At 35.7% G+C, this 18252-nt stretch overlaps 1 protein-coding gene and 1 non-coding gene across 8 annotated transcripts in view; both read left to right on the forward strand.

The window, feature by feature from the left end:
* The window catches only part of TXNDC16 (thioredoxin domain containing 16), an 86604-nt gene that overhangs the window by 47097 nt on the left and 21255 nt on the right, over nucleotides 1–18252 (forward strand). For all 7 annotated transcript variants that reach the window (XM_070468622.1, XM_070468619.1, XM_070468617.1 and 4 more), the window contains 5 exons: nucleotides 3609–3726; nucleotides 8646–8789; nucleotides 9545–9604; nucleotides 14667–14835; nucleotides 15138–15274. In XM_070468622.1, the coding sequence (XP_070324723.1) occupies nucleotides 3609–3726; nucleotides 8646–8789; nucleotides 9545–9604; nucleotides 14667–14835; nucleotides 15138–15274 (628 nt within the window). The remainder of the gene's footprint in view (nucleotides 1–3608; nucleotides 3727–8645; nucleotides 8790–9544; nucleotides 9605–14666; nucleotides 14836–15137; nucleotides 15275–18252) is intronic.
* TRNAC-GCA (transfer RNA cysteine (anticodon GCA)) lies at nucleotides 4846–4917 on the forward strand. Its single transcript has one exon. It is a non-coding gene; the product is annotated as a tRNA-Cys (tRNA).

The raw sequence follows: 18252 nt of genomic DNA on the forward strand, positions 1-18252 counted from the left end.
TTGTTCTTCATACATCTTTGCCAGTACTGAGTAGTAATCTTTAAAAAAAATTATTTCTATACACAAGAAAAGTTTCCATATTAATTTGCATGTCTTTGATAACTTCGACTAGTGAGATCACCTGTATTTCCTTTGTAAATTTCTTAAATTTTTGAATTTCTTAAATTCTTAAAAATTTCCTTAAATTTTTCTTAATTAAGAACTCTTTGAAATATCTTCTAAATATTTTAAACATATGCTAAAAAATTGTTGATATGTTTACAAATGGTCAGATAGTTTAAACTTAAATTCTCTTGCATAAGTCTTTGGTATGAATACTGGATTCAGATATCAAGATTGCTGGGAGAAATATCAATAACCTCAGATACACAGATGACACCACCCTTATGGCAGAAAGTGAAGAGGAACTAAAGAGCCTCTTGATGAAAGTGAAAGAGGAGAGTGAAAGAGCTGGCTTAAAACCCAACATTCAGAAAACTAAGATCATGGCATCCGGTCCCATCACTTCATGGCAAGTAGATGAGGAAACAATGGAAACAGTGAGAGACTTTATTTTCTTGGACTCCAAAATCACTGATGCTGGTGACTGCAGCCACGAAATTAAAAGACGCTTGCTCCTTGGAAGAAAAGCCATGACCAATCTAGACAGCATATTAGAAAGCAGAGACATTACTTTGCTGACAAAAGTCCATCTAGTCAAAGCTATAGTTTTTCCAGCAGTCATGTATGGATGTGAGAGTTGAACCATAAAGAAAGCTGAGCGCCGAAGAATTGATGCTTTTGAACTGTGGTTTTGGAGAAGATTCTTGAGAGTCCCTTGGACTGCAAGGAGATCAAACTAGTCAATCCTAAAGAAAATCAGTCCTGAATATTCTTTGGAAGGACTGATGCTGAGCTGAAACTCCAATACTTTGGCCACCTGATGTGAAGAACTGACTCATTGGAAAAGACCCTGATGCTAGGAAAGATTGAAGGCAGGGGGAGAAGGGGATGACAGAGGATGAGATGGTTGGATGGCATCACCGACTCAATGGACATGAGTTTGAGCAAGCTGCAGGAGTTGGTGATGGATAGGGAAGCCTAGCATGCTGCAGTCCATGGGGTCACAGAGAGTCAGTCACGACTGAACAACTGAACTGAATTGACTGCTGAATACAGAGTTAAAGAGTCAGAAGACTCCGTTCCTGCTAGTTCTGGGCCCAGATAACTGAATTAACTTCTTCCAGCTCAGTTTTCTCATTTGTGAAATAGTTATAAAACCTTTCCTTCTAACTTATAAGAAATATTATAAGACCAAATAGGAAAATACTTTGAGAACTGTAATACTGTTCAAATATGTGTACTGTGAGGTCATTATGCTTTGCTTTTAGACCAGGTAATGGAAAGAATACTTACTGAAACTTTTTTTTTTTAATCTATTAGATAAAGGATTCCAAAATAGGACATTACTTTGTTATTGAGAAAAAGGTTTTATAGAAGAATTAAAGTTCATGTTGTTTTCCCAGTACATATAAAAGTTACATTTATACTATACTGTAGTCTGTTAAGTGTGCAATAGCATTATGTCTAAAAAAATAATGTATGTACCTTTAGTTAAAAAATAGTTACTGCTAAAAAATGCTAACCGTCATCTGAGCCTCTCAGTTCAGTTCAGTCACTCAGTCGTGTCCGACTCTTTGTGACCCCATGAATTGCAGCACGCCAGGCCTCCCTGTCCATCACCAACTCCCAGAGTTTACTCAAACTCATGCCCATTGAGTCGGTGATGCCATCCAGCCATCTCATCCTCTGTCGTCCCTTTCTCCTCCTGCCCCCAATCCCTCCCAGCATCAGGGTCTTTTCCAATGAGTCAACTCTTTGCATGAGGTGGCCAAAGTATTGGAGTTTAGCTTCAGCATCATTCCGTCCAATGAACACCCAGGACTGATCTCCTTTAGGATGGACTGGTTGGATCTCCTTGCAGTCCAAGGGACTCTCAAGAGTCTTCTCCAACACCACAGTTCAAAAGCATCAATTTTTCGGCACTCAGCTTTCTTCATAGTCCAACTCTCACATCCATACATGACCACTGGAAAAACCATAGCCTTGACCAGACAGACCTTTGTTGGCAAAGTAATGTCTCTGCTTTTTAATATGCTATCTAGGTTGGTCATAACTTTCCTTCCAAGGAGTAAGCATCTTTTAATTTCATGGCTGCAGTCACCATCCACAGTGATTTTGGAGCCCCCCAAAATAAAGTCTGACACTGTTTCCGTTGTCTCCCCATCCATTTCCCATGAGGTGATGGGACCAGATGCCATGATCTTAGTTTTCTGAATGTTGAGCTTTAAGCCAACTTTTCCACTCTCCTCTTTCACTTTCATCAAGAGGCTCTTCAGTTCCTCTTCACTCTCTGCCATAAGGTGGTGTCAGCTGCATGTCTGAGGTCACTGATACATCTTTTTGCTCATGGAGGGCCCTGTCTTGATGTTGATGGCTGCTGGGTGATCAAGACAGTTGCTGAAGGCTGGGGTAGCTGTGGCAATTTCTTACAATAAGACAACAGTAAAGTTTGCCACATTGATTGACTCTTCCTTTCACAAATGATTTTTTCTGTAGTATGCAGTGCTAGTTGATAGAATTTTACCCACAGTAGAACTTCTTTCAAAATTGGCATCAATCCCCTCAGACTCTGCTGGTGCTCTATCAGCTAAGTTTTTGTAAGATTCTCTATCTTTTGTTCTTATATCAACAATCTTTAGAGCTGCTTCACCAGAAGTAGATTCCATCTCCAGAAACCACTTTCTTTGCTCATCTATAAGAAACAGCTCTTCATCTGTGCAAGTTTGATTGTGAGATTGCAGCAGGGATAATTTCTAAAATAATCTAGTGGCCTAAAATTGCATGTTTTAAAAAGTTATGGTTGAGCCTTAGTGTAAGAAATTTTAATGGAATAATTTCAATGGAATATAATTTGGTATTCTTAAAATATCTGGGGCCAGGTATTATTTTTATGGTTATGGCTAAACAGTCAATTGAACTTTGTAGTAGAATTATTTATTTATTTATTTTTATTAAATTACTTTTTTTCCCCTTCTTTTTGGCCATGCCACACAACTTGTGGCATCTAAATTCCCCTACCAGGGATTGAACCCAGGCCAAGGCAGTGAAAGCCCCAAACCTAACTGCTAGGCCACCAGGGGCCTCTCTAGGGAAATTATTTTAGATTAAGTATTATTTTGAATGGTGGTGGTGGTTTGGTCACTAAGTTGTGTAAAATATCAAAAGAATTCTGGTGCTATTTGCAATAAAATTGTATATATTTGTATCTTGTATTGAGGTAGGACTTACTGTTATATGTAAAATACTTCAGATTTCAGCAGAATGTAACTGACAAGAAGCAAGTGAGACTTTCAGTTTTGTGTTTTGCCCTCTTTTCTAGCAGCCTGCACTATCTTTCTATAATGTTTAGATACTTTTAATATTGTGGAGTTAATTTCCCATTTGTATTTTTAAGTATTAAAATTGAAATTCACAGGTTTAGTTTCATTTTAGTGTCAAACAAGTAAAATATATTAACATGGTTCATTATATTCTAGTCATATCTTTTAAAATTAATGTATTTCTAGGAAGCACAAATGGAATTTTTGGCATTAAATCATATTGATTTAATAGTATTCCATGTGGAAAGTACCATGTACATTGAGGAAATGGGCAAATATGAAGACATGGAAGATCTAAATATAGGTAATGTGTTTTTTTGATGCTCATGTTCCCCTCCCATTTCTGTCCAGCATCCTTAAGGTCAGTGAAATTTCAATGAATTAACTTTCACATTCAAGAATATGAAGAGACCTGAAGAAATTAATTTTGACTCACATTTTAGCAAGTTGATTGGGTGAAAATATACAAGGATGCTCTATTTTGCTTAGTGTGATACCTTTCATTGTTATATGTTAGGCTTCTCTCTTTCCGCCTGTGCCTTTATCCTCCAGATCAGTTCTTTCAGTCCTACTGATCTATTCCATGTTTAAAAACGACCCAGGAGCCACAATACGATATTTATTTTTGTTACTCCTATTAGGGTATGAAATTCTGATGACTGTAGTTATATTTGTAGTTGTAAATGAATCCAGTTGTTATCAGTAAAAGGAGTAAACTTTGATAACATTTTTATAATTATTTTTAACATTATTTTTAATAATGTTAAAAATAATTATTAATGTTTTAACATTTAAACATTTAACATTGATATTTTAATGTTAAATTAATTTTAACACAATGTCAAAATAATTTTAACATTAATTTTAACATTATTTTAACATAATTTTACCAATTCTGTTTTTCTTTTTATTGTTCTATCGCTTACATTTTGAAGTATTCTATACTTTTCAAGGCAATTTCCCACACATTTTTTACTTTGATTGTTATCCTCTGAGTTAGTTGAGGTTACCTTCATTGTAGGTGAAGAATCCGTGTTTCGGCAGAGTTCAATGATCTGCACAAAGTCACAAATGGCATGTGGAGCATTCTGACTTGAAATTTCATTTATGACCATTATCATTCCTGGTACTTTATAACATATCCTATTCTGAAATTGCTCAGTTGCTTTTCTCCCTTCTGTACTGGTCTATTATAAACTTCTAAGGCAGGGATTATGTCTTGTGCATTTACTAAATGTATCCTGTTTAGTAAATTATTGAATTTTTATCATGAGTCCCATTGAGTAAATACTTTTTATGTAATCCTGTCATTACGAGTCCCAGGAAGGAAGGAATTTGCATACTCTTTTCATGAGAACCGTTTATTATGATGATCACAATCTGTATTATAAATTTAGTAAGGCCTCTGAGCTTTAACTGAGCTTCCCTGGTGGCTCAGATGGTAAAGCATCTGCCTGCAATGCGGGAGACCCAGGTTCGATCCCTGGGTTGGGAAGATCTCCTGGAGAAGGAAATGGCAACCCACTGCAGTATTCTTGCCTGGAGAATCCCGGACGGAGGAACCTGGTAGGCTACAGTCCATGGGGTCACAAAGAGTCGGACATGACTGAGCAACTTCACTTTCACTGAGCTTTAATTGATACATGACCAGCTTCATGGTTTGAGCACTGTTATAGTTTTCTGATATACAGAGGTTAGAACTGCTAATGATTTAAGCCAGAGTTCTTCTCCATAGCATCATCATTGTATAGGCAGACCTGTGTTCTGGTCTCTTGCTCCTTGCTTTATTCCTATCATCGTTAATATATTCAAACTTTCAAAGTCATAGGAATCATCCTAGTGTCAGTTTAATAGGATTCCTGTTCTCAGTGGAAGTTGCCTTTTTCAAAATTTTGTTGCCATGTGTCATTTTACTTAGTGACTCTCTGGCTTCAGTTTGCCCTTTGGTGCTGCCTTCTCATTGTTTCTCTCTCTTGTCTTCGCTCCTCAGCCCCGTTCTTGTGTTCTGGGGATGGGGGGTGTTTGGTCTTAACTTCCTATGTTTGTAATCCATATTGACTCATAACATAGTATGATGTTGTGCCAAACACACAATTGCCCTCTTATTTTCATTCCTTCTCATTAAATAGGAAAGATAGATGAGGCTTGGAAAGAGTTTGTTATCATGTAAAAGTGGAATATAAAGAAAAATGCTCTTCAAAGGAAATGAACACACAATGAGTCAGAATTAAGTAAACTGGGCTCTACAAAAAGGAGAGTATGAAAAAAACTTGTGTGACTAAAAAGAATATATATACATGTTGATAAGTAGGTGAAATGTAGAGCTGAGGAGTAAATATATTTAAAAACTAAAGTGGCTTATTAAGAGAATGGGAAAGCAGAAATGTGTTAGAACAAGGTAAGAACTGCCATATGACCCAGCAATCCCACTTCTGGGCATACACACCAAGGAAACCAGATCTGAAAGAGACACGTGCACCCCAATGTTCATCACAGCACTGTTTATAATAGCCAGGACATGGAAGCAACCCAGATGCCCACCAGCAGATGAATGGATGAGGAAGCTGTGGTACATATACACCATGGAATATTACTCAGCCATTAAAAAGAATTCATTTGAATCAGTTCTAATGAGATGGACGAAACTGGAGCCCATCATACAGAGTGAAGTAAGCCAGAAAGATAAAGACCATTACAGTATACTAACACATATATATGGACTTTAGAAAGATGATAACGATAACCCTATATGCAAAACAGAAAAAGAGACTCAGATGTATAGAACAGACTTGTGGACTCTGGGAGAAGGCGAGGGTGGGATGTTTCAAAAGAACAGCATTGAAACATGTATATTATCTAGGGTGAAACAGATCACCAGCCCAGGTTGGGTACATGAGACAAGTGCTCGGGCCTGGTGCACTGGGAAGACCCAGAGGGATCGGGTGGAGAGGGAGGTGGGAGGGGGGACTGGGATGGGGAATACATGTAAATCCATGGCTAATTCATTTCAATGTATAACAAAAACTACTGTAATGATGTAAAGTAATTAGCCTCCAACTAATAAAAATTAAAAAAAAAAAAAAAGAAAACCAAAAAAAAAAAAAAAGAGAGAAGAAAGGATGGATTAGGAAATAAGAATGGACTGGCAGGATAATGAAAATATGTGAATAATAAGAAAATACTGTAAATGAGAAGATTGGCCTTTAATTTTTATCTTGAGGGCATAACTTTTAGTGTCAGAGAATGTGATATTTGAAAGTATCTTAAAATTAATAGTGTAAGTCTTATGGTTCACAGGTTTGAACACTGAGACTCAGAGTTATGTAATCGACTAGAGTCACACAGCTAAAAATTGCTGATGTGATACTAAAATCTAGATCTAGTCTTTTATGATATTGGAAATCATATGGAAAATAATAATTTAGTTTTCTGACTGCATTGTCTTTCTCACTTCCTTTCTTTTTAATATGTTATTACAGAGAATTATAAATGTATCATAAAATAGGATACTAGAACAAACCTCCAGATAACCATTTCCTGGCCTCACCCAACTAACATCAGTCAGTGGCTAATCCTGTTACAATCATAGCCCTTTACTTATTATTTTGCACCTAATTCCAAACATATAAACTCATCCATAAATATTTCCCTGTATTTCAGACATGTAAGGATTCTTTTAAAATTAACATAATGCTATTACTACATCTATATGGTTAAGAATTCTTAATATCAGATGCTTAGTCGACATTCAGATTTCCAGCTTCATGCTTTTTCATGCCACTGTTGCTTTGTACATGCTGTTCATTTTACTTAGATGCCTCTACTGCTTCCTTAAGTTTCATTTTTCGTTTAATAATGTTCAGCTAGTGTCAACTTCTAGGAAGCTTTAATTGTCTCTCTAATCAAGTTAGATGTGCCTCCAGTGTTACCATATGATCTGTACAAACTTCCAACAGGATATTTGTGAATTCAGAATATGTGTGTTTATGTGTGTTTACTACATACTTGAATGGATAGATGAATAAATGGGTGGGTGTGTCTGTCTTAATGAAAAGTTTTTTTTTTAGATTTAATTGATATGTAACATTATATTAGTTTTAGCTGTATACCACAATTATTCAATATTTCTATATATTGTGGTTAATGAAATTAGTTTTACATATTCAGAATCTACCCATAACTCAGTACACATAGAATGAAATCTCAATTTCTTGGTTTATATGGGCTTTTATGGCTTTCCATGTGGCGCTAGTGGTAAAGAACCTGCTTGCCAATTCAGGAGAAGGAGACATAAGAGATACAGGTTCAATCCTGGATCGGGAAAATCACCTGGAGGGAGAAATGGCAACCCACTGCTGTATTCTTGCCTGGAGAATCCCATAGACAGAGGAGCCTGGCAGGCTACATACAGTCTGTGGGGTCACAAAGAATTGAACACAACTGAGCGACTAATACACACATGATCTGGAAAGCCTAGAGTTTTCTCACGTCATTTCTTCAGTCTATTTTGTCTTAGTCAAATGTGCCTTCCCTCAGTGCCTAGAGTATGCTGAGCTCTTTTATGTCTCAGAGTCTTTGCATATGTTGTTCTCTTTGTCTAGAACATTCTTTTATTGATTATCTGGTAGACTTTGGATCGCCCAGTTTAAATCTCCCTGTTAAACTCTCTCACTGTATCTTTTGCCTTTCTTCTTAAACTGATCACGTTTATAGTTACGTATTTATTTAGTGATGAGTTTATTGATCGACTTTTCCGTGGATAGAAACTGTGTGGTCAGGAGCTGTGTCTGCTTTGCTTGCCACTTTCCTTAGTGTCCATCACAATGCTTGCTGTGTAGTAGAAGCTAAAGAAATACTGTCAAACATGTGTGGTAGGACTTTTTTAGGTTATAAATTAATATATTGATTAGAAATAAATGTTATTTGTTGTCAAGTTTGTTATTTTTATATTTATATTTATTATATTATTGACAAGTGTAAGTAATTCCTTTTGGAATTAACTAAAACTTGATCATTTCTAGGTCAGGAAGCATCTGAGAGTCATTTAAGATGGAAAGCCAGACAACTGGAAAGTTTTCTAAATATGCATTTTAAATATTAAGATAGTATGAATTCATGAGTTTCTGTGAAGTGCCAAATTTTCATATGCTTGCCTGGGAGAAGAGCTTAAATATTTTAAATTATAGATTTATATTTATATTAATTTCTCTTCAAACATTTCAGGAATTCAAGATGATGAAGTGGAAGAAACTGTTTACAGAGACAGGAAGAGACAGTTACCTTTGGAACTCACTGTGGAGTTAACAGAAGAGACATTTCATGCGACAGTAACGGCTTCTGACAGCATAGTGCTTTTCTATGCTGGCTGTGAGTATTATGAACCTTTAGAGGTGACTACTGTACTGCATATTAGGACATTTAAAGTAGGCAGATTTTACTTTTGCATTCTGTTATTACACATTGTAAAATGACATAGCTTTCATATGTCCCACACTTTTAAACAGTTTACTTCGGAGCTGTTTCTAGGGTCGTAAAACTGATTATATATGGTATAGTCAAAGTGTTAGTCGCTCAGTCATTATCTGACTCTCTGCAATCCCATAGACTGTAGCCAGCCAGGCACTTCTGCCTATGGGATTCTCCAGGCAAGAATACTGGAGTGGGTTGCCATTCCCTTCTCCAGGGGATCTGAGCCTCCTGCATTGCAGGCAGGTTCTTTACCATGTAAGCCACCAGAGAAGCCCTGATTATAAATATCTGACTTACAAATTGGAGATTATGATTAAACTAGATGTTAAGCTTACTAATTTGGAAAATGGTTGTTATTCAAGCTAATGATTTGAATAGATTAACAGTTATTGTAGGTTTATAGGCATTATATTGCTTTTATCTTCAAATAATAGCCATTCAATTGCACTCCTTGCCATATGAATGTAGAAAATTAGTTGTATTTGGAACTCTCTTGAATGTGTGGACAATACTGAGTGCTGCATATTAGAATATTTCTTAGTATAAAATAATTTTGAGATACCCCATTAATCTATATGTTTGTTACATATAAGTATGGATGCTTTAGAAATATGTATGTTGTAATATTTATTTAATTTTTTATTTTAATGTAGGGCAAGCAGTATCCATGGCATTTCTGCAGTCCTATATCGACGTGGCAATTAAACTGAAAGGTATTACACTGTTGTTGGCATGTTTATTTTCCTGGTTCTGAGCTATAGCTATTTGTAAAATTGTGTCACGCTGAAGATGTAGAAAACCAAATAAAATTTCACATTATTATGTTTGTGTCTCCACGGTTCATACATTAAGGAACCATGAGTTTCAAAACTGTTAGGAGCATTCCGTTTGATTGTCTTCATTAAATTGTCTTATAGCTTTATACTTAATCCAGTAAACTTTTTGGCTGAATTCAGTCATTCAGCAAACATTTATTGAGTGCTTACTATGTGCCAGTTACTGTTAAATATTATTAAATATGTACTAAATATTATTAAATAAAATTTTGATCAATAAGCCTATAGTCTCACAGTCTAATGAAGGCTCTAAGATCCCAGTGTTCTTGAAGCTATACAGTTAGCTTTTCATGGGTAGGGAATTTCTTAATAGCCAGAATCTTCTTATTTTAACTATTCTATGAAATCTGATTCAGTGGTAGACAAACAGTAATCCAAGCAATGAACTCAAAATGTCTATGCCACTGTCCCAGCAAAGACAAAAGGAGGAGTAGGGAGGCCTGTTAGTAAGAGAGAGAGTAATAGATTAGGTAAGTATAATATTTTGTAATCATTCGAATAAGACAGTCTATATCATGCTTTGTATCTTTAATATAATTTCTTCTTGCTTTGTTTTTCTTGTTAATAAAAGCTGTTATGGCTAAATGGGCTTTTTCTTGGCTACTCCAGAAATGCATCCACCATTTAGTTTTTTGGGAGCATTAGCTTATAGCTTCTTTTATAATTTAGTCAGTTCCTTATGGGAAGAAAGTATGCCTTATACTCAGCTCACTGGACTTGGTGCATTGTCTTACATTACAGAGTATGTCATGTTTAATAATTGTTGAGTGAATGAATTAGCAAATATAATAGAGTTTCATAAATTTTGTTTTATTTTGTGGAAAAGGTGTACTGGTGTACAACTTGTGTGCGTGTGTGTGTATATATATATGTATATATATGTGTATATATATGTGGGGCTTTTGTGAATTCAAGAAGTTGATTCCAGAAAATCAACCTAAACATAATATGTTTTATAATAATAAAAGCATCAGAGATATAAAGAAATCATTTTTGATCCATTTCTTTTCCATTCATTTCCAGACTACATTCGATCCATTGTTTGATTCTTTCATTCCCCAGGAGAAGGGATGATTAAGTCTGTAGATAATATGATCCTTAGTTTTTTTTAAAGCAAATCCTGTCACTATCTAGTTCTCCTTTATGGTTGCAATCTACAGACTGATATAAGTTTCTTCTCTTAGGTTTTCCAGCCTTACTGGTAAAATGATTAGAAGAAAGAAAAAGTAGGAAAATATAAACCATAATGAAATAGTAATTGGATAATGTCCCTGAATACTAGAATTATCCCCCCTCCCCAGCCCATTTGGCTAGATACCAAATGAAAATGGAAGAAGGTTCTCTTACTTTCTTCTCTGTTAATGACCAAATAAAGACCTGACCCCTCAATGCAAGGACTCTGAGTTGTATGTGTTTGTAGAATAAAAAAAAGCATATTAACCAACCTAAAGACTTGATTTCTTTTTTCAATTAGTATGTTCTTTATGAATAACAATTCTTTTAGTAATTAGATATCAGATAGGTGGATTATTTTGGAAGTTCATGGGGCTGCATATAGAAATGCGTACTATAGGTAACAATAATGTTTTGTGTCTATGGTGAAGCCTATACTCTTAATTTTATAAACTAGGACAATATTGTAATACTTTGGACCTTTAGTCTTGGGGAAAAGCCACTTTTTATCTCTTAGTCCAAGAGGATGAAGAATATTTTATACTCAGTCACAAGGTGGCACCAAATGTCAAGTTTTCATAATTACATAGTGTCTGTAGCTGAGAGTCTTGTTTTTCTTTTAAATTAGGATCCTTATTTGAAGTTGCTGTGTTGTTAAAGTATGTGGAGTGTAATACTACAGTAATCTTAGAACATTAGACTATTCCACTCGAAACATGATTAAGTATTGAAACCATTTTACAGCAAAGAAAATTAAAATGTGATAACTTCAATATAAGTAGCCTTATCATTTTTTAATAATATATATCAATATTCTTTTTTCAGTTTTAAAGATAACATCAAAGTTTTCGGCTTGGACTGCCGGGACATTTTAAGCAGTGGTAGACCCATTGAGGATGCTTATTGAAGGGAGAGAACTACATTTATTATGACACCATGTCATAATGGTGTCCTTTGGTGGCAATACATAGTATGATACTCCATCTGAACAAGGACCAGTACATGCACCACTAGATGTTTATTGACTAAATGACTAAAATAATGGAGAAGAGAACTTTATAGAGTAGATCTAAGCTTAGAAGGAATAAAGATTTATCTTTGTATGCTCATATATTATTCAGATATTAACATACTTTAATGTAAATACTGAAAATTTGTTCATGAAGAAATATCAGGGTACATTTCACAAATTTTTATTGGATACATAATATGTAATAGACATTGTACCAGGTAGCAGGTTTATAAGATGACTAGACTCTGAGATAGAATCTAGGATCACAATGCAAGGATGAACTTTTAGTATTAAAACTTTTGATGATAAAATATTAAAATATTGCATTTCACAATTTTATTCATAAGGGTAGGTTACATCCTAATTTAGAATTAAATTGATATACAAAGATTCCTTCTTTGATCTAATACTATATGAAAATTTCCTTTTATTAGATTTTCTTTCTTTCATAAGCTGAGTTGTATGCTACTTTGTTATTTGTTTTTTGATATCTCTGCACCTAATTATATATTTTGGAGAACTGGAGAACTTTACATATACAGTTGACTTAGACAACACAGGGATTAGGGGTGTTGACATTCCGTGCAGGAGAAAATCCAAGTGTAACAGGTTTTGCCCTCCATATACACGTTTGCCGGAGAAGGCAGTAGCAACCCACTCCAGTACTCTTGCCTGGAAAATCCCATGGACGGAGGAGCCTGGTAGGCTGCAGTCCATGGGGTCGCTAAGAGTCAGACACGACTGAGCAACTTCACTTTCACTTTTCACTTTCATGCATTGGAGAAGGAAATGGCAACCCACTCCAGTGTTCTTGCCTGGAGAATTCCAGGGACGGGGGGAGCCTGGTGGGCTGCCGTCTATGGGGTCGCACAGAGTCAGACACGACTGAAGCGACTTAGCAGCAGCAGCAGCATACACGTTTGCTCTATATCTAAGTTTCCATATCTGTGGATTCATCCAACCTTGGATCATGTAGGACTGTAGTATTCACTATTGAAAAAAATCCATAAGTGAACCTACACAGTGTTTTTAAAGGGTCATCTGTATTAGTAGAGAACAAGTAGGAATTTCTCTTTGAGGTTCTGCTGTGTGTTTTCTCAGGCTGAAAAGAAATTATTTAGATTAAATAAATATGTATGAAATTATACTGTTGAGACAGGTTGGATATATGAAAGTGAAAAGTGAAAGTCACTCAGTTGCGACCCCATGGACTATACAGTTTGTGGAATTCTCCAGGCCAGAATACTGGAGTGGGTAGCCTTTCCCTTCTCCAGGGGATCTTCCCAACCCAGGGATCGAACTCAGGTCTCCCACATTGCAGGCAGATTCTTTACCAGCTGAGCCCCAAGGGAAACCCAAGAATACTGGAGTGGGTAACCTATCCCTTTTCCAGGGGATCTTCCCAACCCAGGAATTGAACTGGGGTCTCCTGCATTGCAGGCACATTCTTTACCAACTGAGCTATCAGAGAAGTGAAGTGAAGTGAAGTTGCTCAGTTGTGTCCGACTCTTAGCGACCCCATGGACTATAGCCTACCAGGCTCCTCCGTCCATGGGATTTTCCAGGCAAGAGTACTGGAGCGGGTTGCCATTTCCTTCTCCAGGGGATCTTCCCTATCCAGGGGTCGAACCCAGGTCTCCCGCATTGTAGGCAGACGCTTTACCATCTGAGCCACCAGGGAAGTCTGAGCTATCAGAGAAGCCCTAGATAAACATCATGGAGGCCCTAGATAGTATATTCACACACATATCTAAGGTATTTCATGTATGAGGACTGCTCTAGATTCTGGAAAACCAGTGATGAGGAAACCAGACACAGTCCCTGACCTCAGGAAGCTCAGATCATACAACAACACAAATGAGTACATAATTCCATGGTGAGGTAGGGAAAAGAGCACGGTCCTTTAGCAGTATAAGAATCAGATGTAGATCAGGGTGTCAATGGAGGCTTCTTTGAAATGGTCACACATGCGGAGATCTGAAGGGTGAGAAAGACCTGACTGGTAAAATTGGTAGAGGTGGGCTGATAGCAAAGTAGATTTGCGTTTTGAAAAGATATCTCTAGCTTCAGTGTAGAGACATATTAAATTCTGGGAGATGAATCAGGAGAAGTGATGACTAGAATGATGGCAGGAAAGAGAAAGGGACCAATATAAGACGTACTCGGAATTTAGGTGGTAACATTGGAAGGCATGCGGATTGATGAGGTAAGACCTGAGGAGCTTAGGAATGAGGAGGTGTGACAGGTGATACTTTGCTTTTAGAGTTGCACAGGATGGCAACGTTCACTACTGTTCAGAGGAAAGAAACCGTGTTTGGTTTTAGACGTCTTGAGTTTGAGGATGTTTCTGTTCAAAGGGACCTGGAGAAGGCAGTATGGACACATGGATCTGGAACTTTGAGGAGCCTGGGCCAAAGCTAAAAATTTAGGATTTCTTAGGTTGTTGATGATTATTGAGATTGTCTAGAAGAGACTGAAGAACAAGAAGAGAAAGCAACTCAAACTGAGCCTTGAGGGAACTCCTGACTCCACTGGCCGAAGAGCCTGCAAAAGGGAACAAAAGGAGGCAGCTGGGGAGAGGTTGGAGCCAGTGGGAGGAGGTGCTGCCGAGAACCAAGGGAAGAGAGTGCCCCAGGAGCCTGCCGTGCTGCTGAGAAGCTGAAATAAGAATGGGATAGAAAGACATTAACAGTTCTCAACAACTGAGTTTTCTACATGAACATTTATAAAAATGTGCATTTTCTTTTTATTTAGGCACATCCACCATGCTGCTTGCGAGAGTAAACTGTGCAGATTGGTCTCATGTGTGTACCAAGCAAAATGTTACCGAATTTCCTGTTGTAAAGATGTACAAGGAAGGCCAGAACCCAGTATCTTACACTGGTATGCTGGGAACTGAAGATCTCTTAAAATTTATTCAACTGTAAGTATTCAGCTTCACTGTAAGACTTTTTAAGTTTTAGATCTATTCAACTCCTAATTCCCTTACTTATTTGACTCACCTTGGATAGGTTAAGGAAGTATGAACACTGATGAGAAAATTTTGGGGAGATAGAAATTTTATTTAATGAGACTGATTTTTCTTTTTTTTTTTAGAATAGTGTTCAGTTGTCTTTATTTTGTCAGATGTTTATCCTATGGAATATACTAAGTTCAGTATATATATATTTTTACAAGCTGAGAAGTATTTTTAAAAATTAATTTTGACTGTAAATATTCATCCAGCAACAGGATTTCATGCCCAGTGAACATTACGTCTGTCCAAGAAGCAGAAGAATATTTACATGGGGAATTATATAAAGACCTAATCTCCTATTCTAGCATGTCAGTACTGGGACTGTTTAGTCCAACCATGACAAGAGGTAAGTGGAGCTGAACATTTAAATTATATAATGGATAGTTGAAGGCTTGTTTGTTTTCTTTTTAAAGAATTAATATATTTTTAAATTAAAGAGAACTCAATTGTAGAGAATTTCAAAAATACAAAAAAGTTTGAAGAAAAATAAAAATCTTTATTGTTAAATTTTAATGTAATTTCTTCCCTCTTTTTTTATGAACTTATGTGTTGAATATTAATATACATTTTAATGTAATTGGGCTAGTACTGTGTATTTAGGTTAGTATCTGCTGTTTTTATTTAACATTAAGTGGGTGCATTTTTCCATGTGATTAGTATTCTTCAAAAACATTGTGGCTGTATAATTGATTGGATGAAAATACCATAATTTATTTAACTGTTTACCAACAAATAATTTCTTTTATTTCCTTTTTTCTTTTTGTTATATGTAAAGAGTATTTTTATTTATGAGTCTTTGTATAGATTTTAGACTATTTAATAGCTATGGATTCCCAGTAGGAGAATAACTTTGTCTTCTGTAAGCTGTGTATGTGTTATTCATTTTTTTAAAAAAAGGTTTTTACATTTGTCTAAAGGATTACTATGAGATTATAATATATTAAAGATATTAAGCTTTTGTCATTTTATTAACATTCCAATTATTTCCCCCAGTTGGTTGTTTGCTTTTTAGCTTTGTCTAGTAATTTTATATGTAATAGTTAAAATTTTTTTCAAATTTATTGATTTTGAGATTTCTTCCATTGCTTTAGCTATAGAAAATGCTTATCATTCTGATCAGTTAATAGCCACCCGTCTCTTCTTGTTGCTTTAATTTATAATATTTTCTTATGCTATATTGTCTTCTTGAATATTCTTTTTTAAAATTTGTGGGTGATAAGACACAGATAACATGAAACTTACCATCTTAATCATTTATAAGTGTATAGTTAACTAGTGTTAACTGTATTTCTATTGTGTGCAAATTCTGATTTCCAGAACTTTTTCATCTTACAAAATTGAAACTCTTTACATGTTAAAGAACAACTCCCTTTCCCTGTTTCCCTAGCCCTTGGCAAATACCGTTTTCCTGTCCATGTCTATGAATTTAACTTCTCTAGTACCTCATGAAAGCCAGATCATGTAGTGTTTGTCTTTTTCTGAATAGCTAATATATATACACATATCTTTTTGAATGTTTTCTATTTTATTCACTTTACCTAGTGATACTTAATCTAATTTATTTTATAAAACATGTTGAATATGATTGGTCGTCTCTTTTTCTTTTTGACAATTTCTTATCTTTTTTGCTGATTGACTCTTCTAAGTGAACTTCAGCCATTTACGCATATTGTCTAAACTTATGCAAATTTTTATTGCTTGTTTTATGCTTCATTGGTATTTCTTGTTTAAAAAAATGCTTTTTTAAAATTTACTGAAGGATAGTTGATTTATAATGTTGTATTAATTTCAACTGTGCCTCAGAGTGACTCAGTTATACACATTTTTTTTTTTCATGTTCTTTTCTATTATGGTTTATCATAGGATACTGTAATAGTACCCTGTGCTATAGAGTAGAACCTTGTTGTTTACTCATCCTATATATAATAGTTTGTATATGTTAATCCCAAACTCCAAATTCTTCCCTCCCTCACACTTCCCTTCTTGTCAACCAATAGTCTTTTCTGGTGTGTGAGGCTGTTTCTGTTTCATCGATAGTTCATTTATGTTGTATTTTAGATTCCACACATAAGTGATATCATATGGTATTTGTCTTTCTCTTTCTGACTTGCTTCACTTAGTCTGACAGTCTCTAGGTCCATCCATGTTGCTGCAAATGGCATTATTTTGTTCTTTTTCATGGCTGAGTAGTATTCCATTATATGTGTATGTACCCCATCTTCTTTATCTGTTCATCTTTCGATGGACATTTAAGTTGTTTGTGTCTTGGCTATTGTGAATAGTGCTGCTGTGAACACAGGGGTGCTTATAACCTTTCAAGTTATAGTTTTATCTGGGTTTATGCCTAGCAGTGGAATTACAGAATCATATGGCAACTCTAGTTTTGGTTCTTTGAGCAACTTTCACATATTGTTTTCCTTTTTTTTTTTTTTTGCTTTTCAACCCATTTATTATTTTTTTTCATTTATTTTTATTAGTTGGAGGCTAATTACTTTACAGTATTGTAGTGGTTTTTGCCATACATTGACATGAATCAGCCATGGATTTACATGTGTTCCCCATCCCGATCCCCCCTCCCACCTCCCTCCCCATCCCATCCCTCTGGGTCTTCCCAGTGCACCAGCCCTGAGCACTTGTCTCATGCATCCAACCTGGGCTGGTGATCTGTTTCACCCTTGATGGTATACTTGTTTCAATGCTGTTCTCTCAGACATACTGTTTTCCTATAGTGGCTGCACCACTTTACATTCCCACCAACCGTGTAAGAGAGTATCTTTTTCTTCACACCCTTTCCAACATTTATTATTTGTAGACTTTTTAATGATGGCCATTCTGACTGGTGGGAGGTGGTACCTCACTGTAGTATTGATTTGTATTCTCTAGTAATTAATGATGATGAGCATCTTTTCATGTGCCTGTTGGCCCCTGTATGTCGTCTTTGGAGAAATATCTGTTTAGACCGTCTACCCATTTTTTCAGTTGGGCTTTTTGTTTTTTGTTATTGAATTGTGTGAGCTGCTTGTATATTTTGGAAATTAAGCCTTTTATTGGTTGCATCCTTTGCAAATATTTTTTCCCAGTTCATAGGTTGTTTTTTTGTTTTATTTTTTATTTCCTTTGCTATACAGAAGCTTGTAAGCTTGATTAGGTCATATTTGTTTTTGCTTTCATTTCTATTTCCTTGGGAGACTAAACCTAAGAAAACGAATTCATCTTATTTTTGATGCATTTCAAATTAATGCTTTTGCCTTCAGCTTTGATACAATGCTTATAGTAATAAGTTTAATTTGTTTGTTTTCCATAGTATCATTGGTTTTCCATAGT

This window comes from Odocoileus virginianus, chromosome 6, assembly GCF_023699985.2.
Source record: "Odocoileus virginianus isolate 20LAN1187 ecotype Illinois chromosome 6, Ovbor_1.2, whole genome shotgun sequence".
In the NCBI taxonomy this organism is placed as follows: Eukaryota; Metazoa; Chordata; class Mammalia; order Artiodactyla; family Cervidae; genus Odocoileus; species Odocoileus virginianus.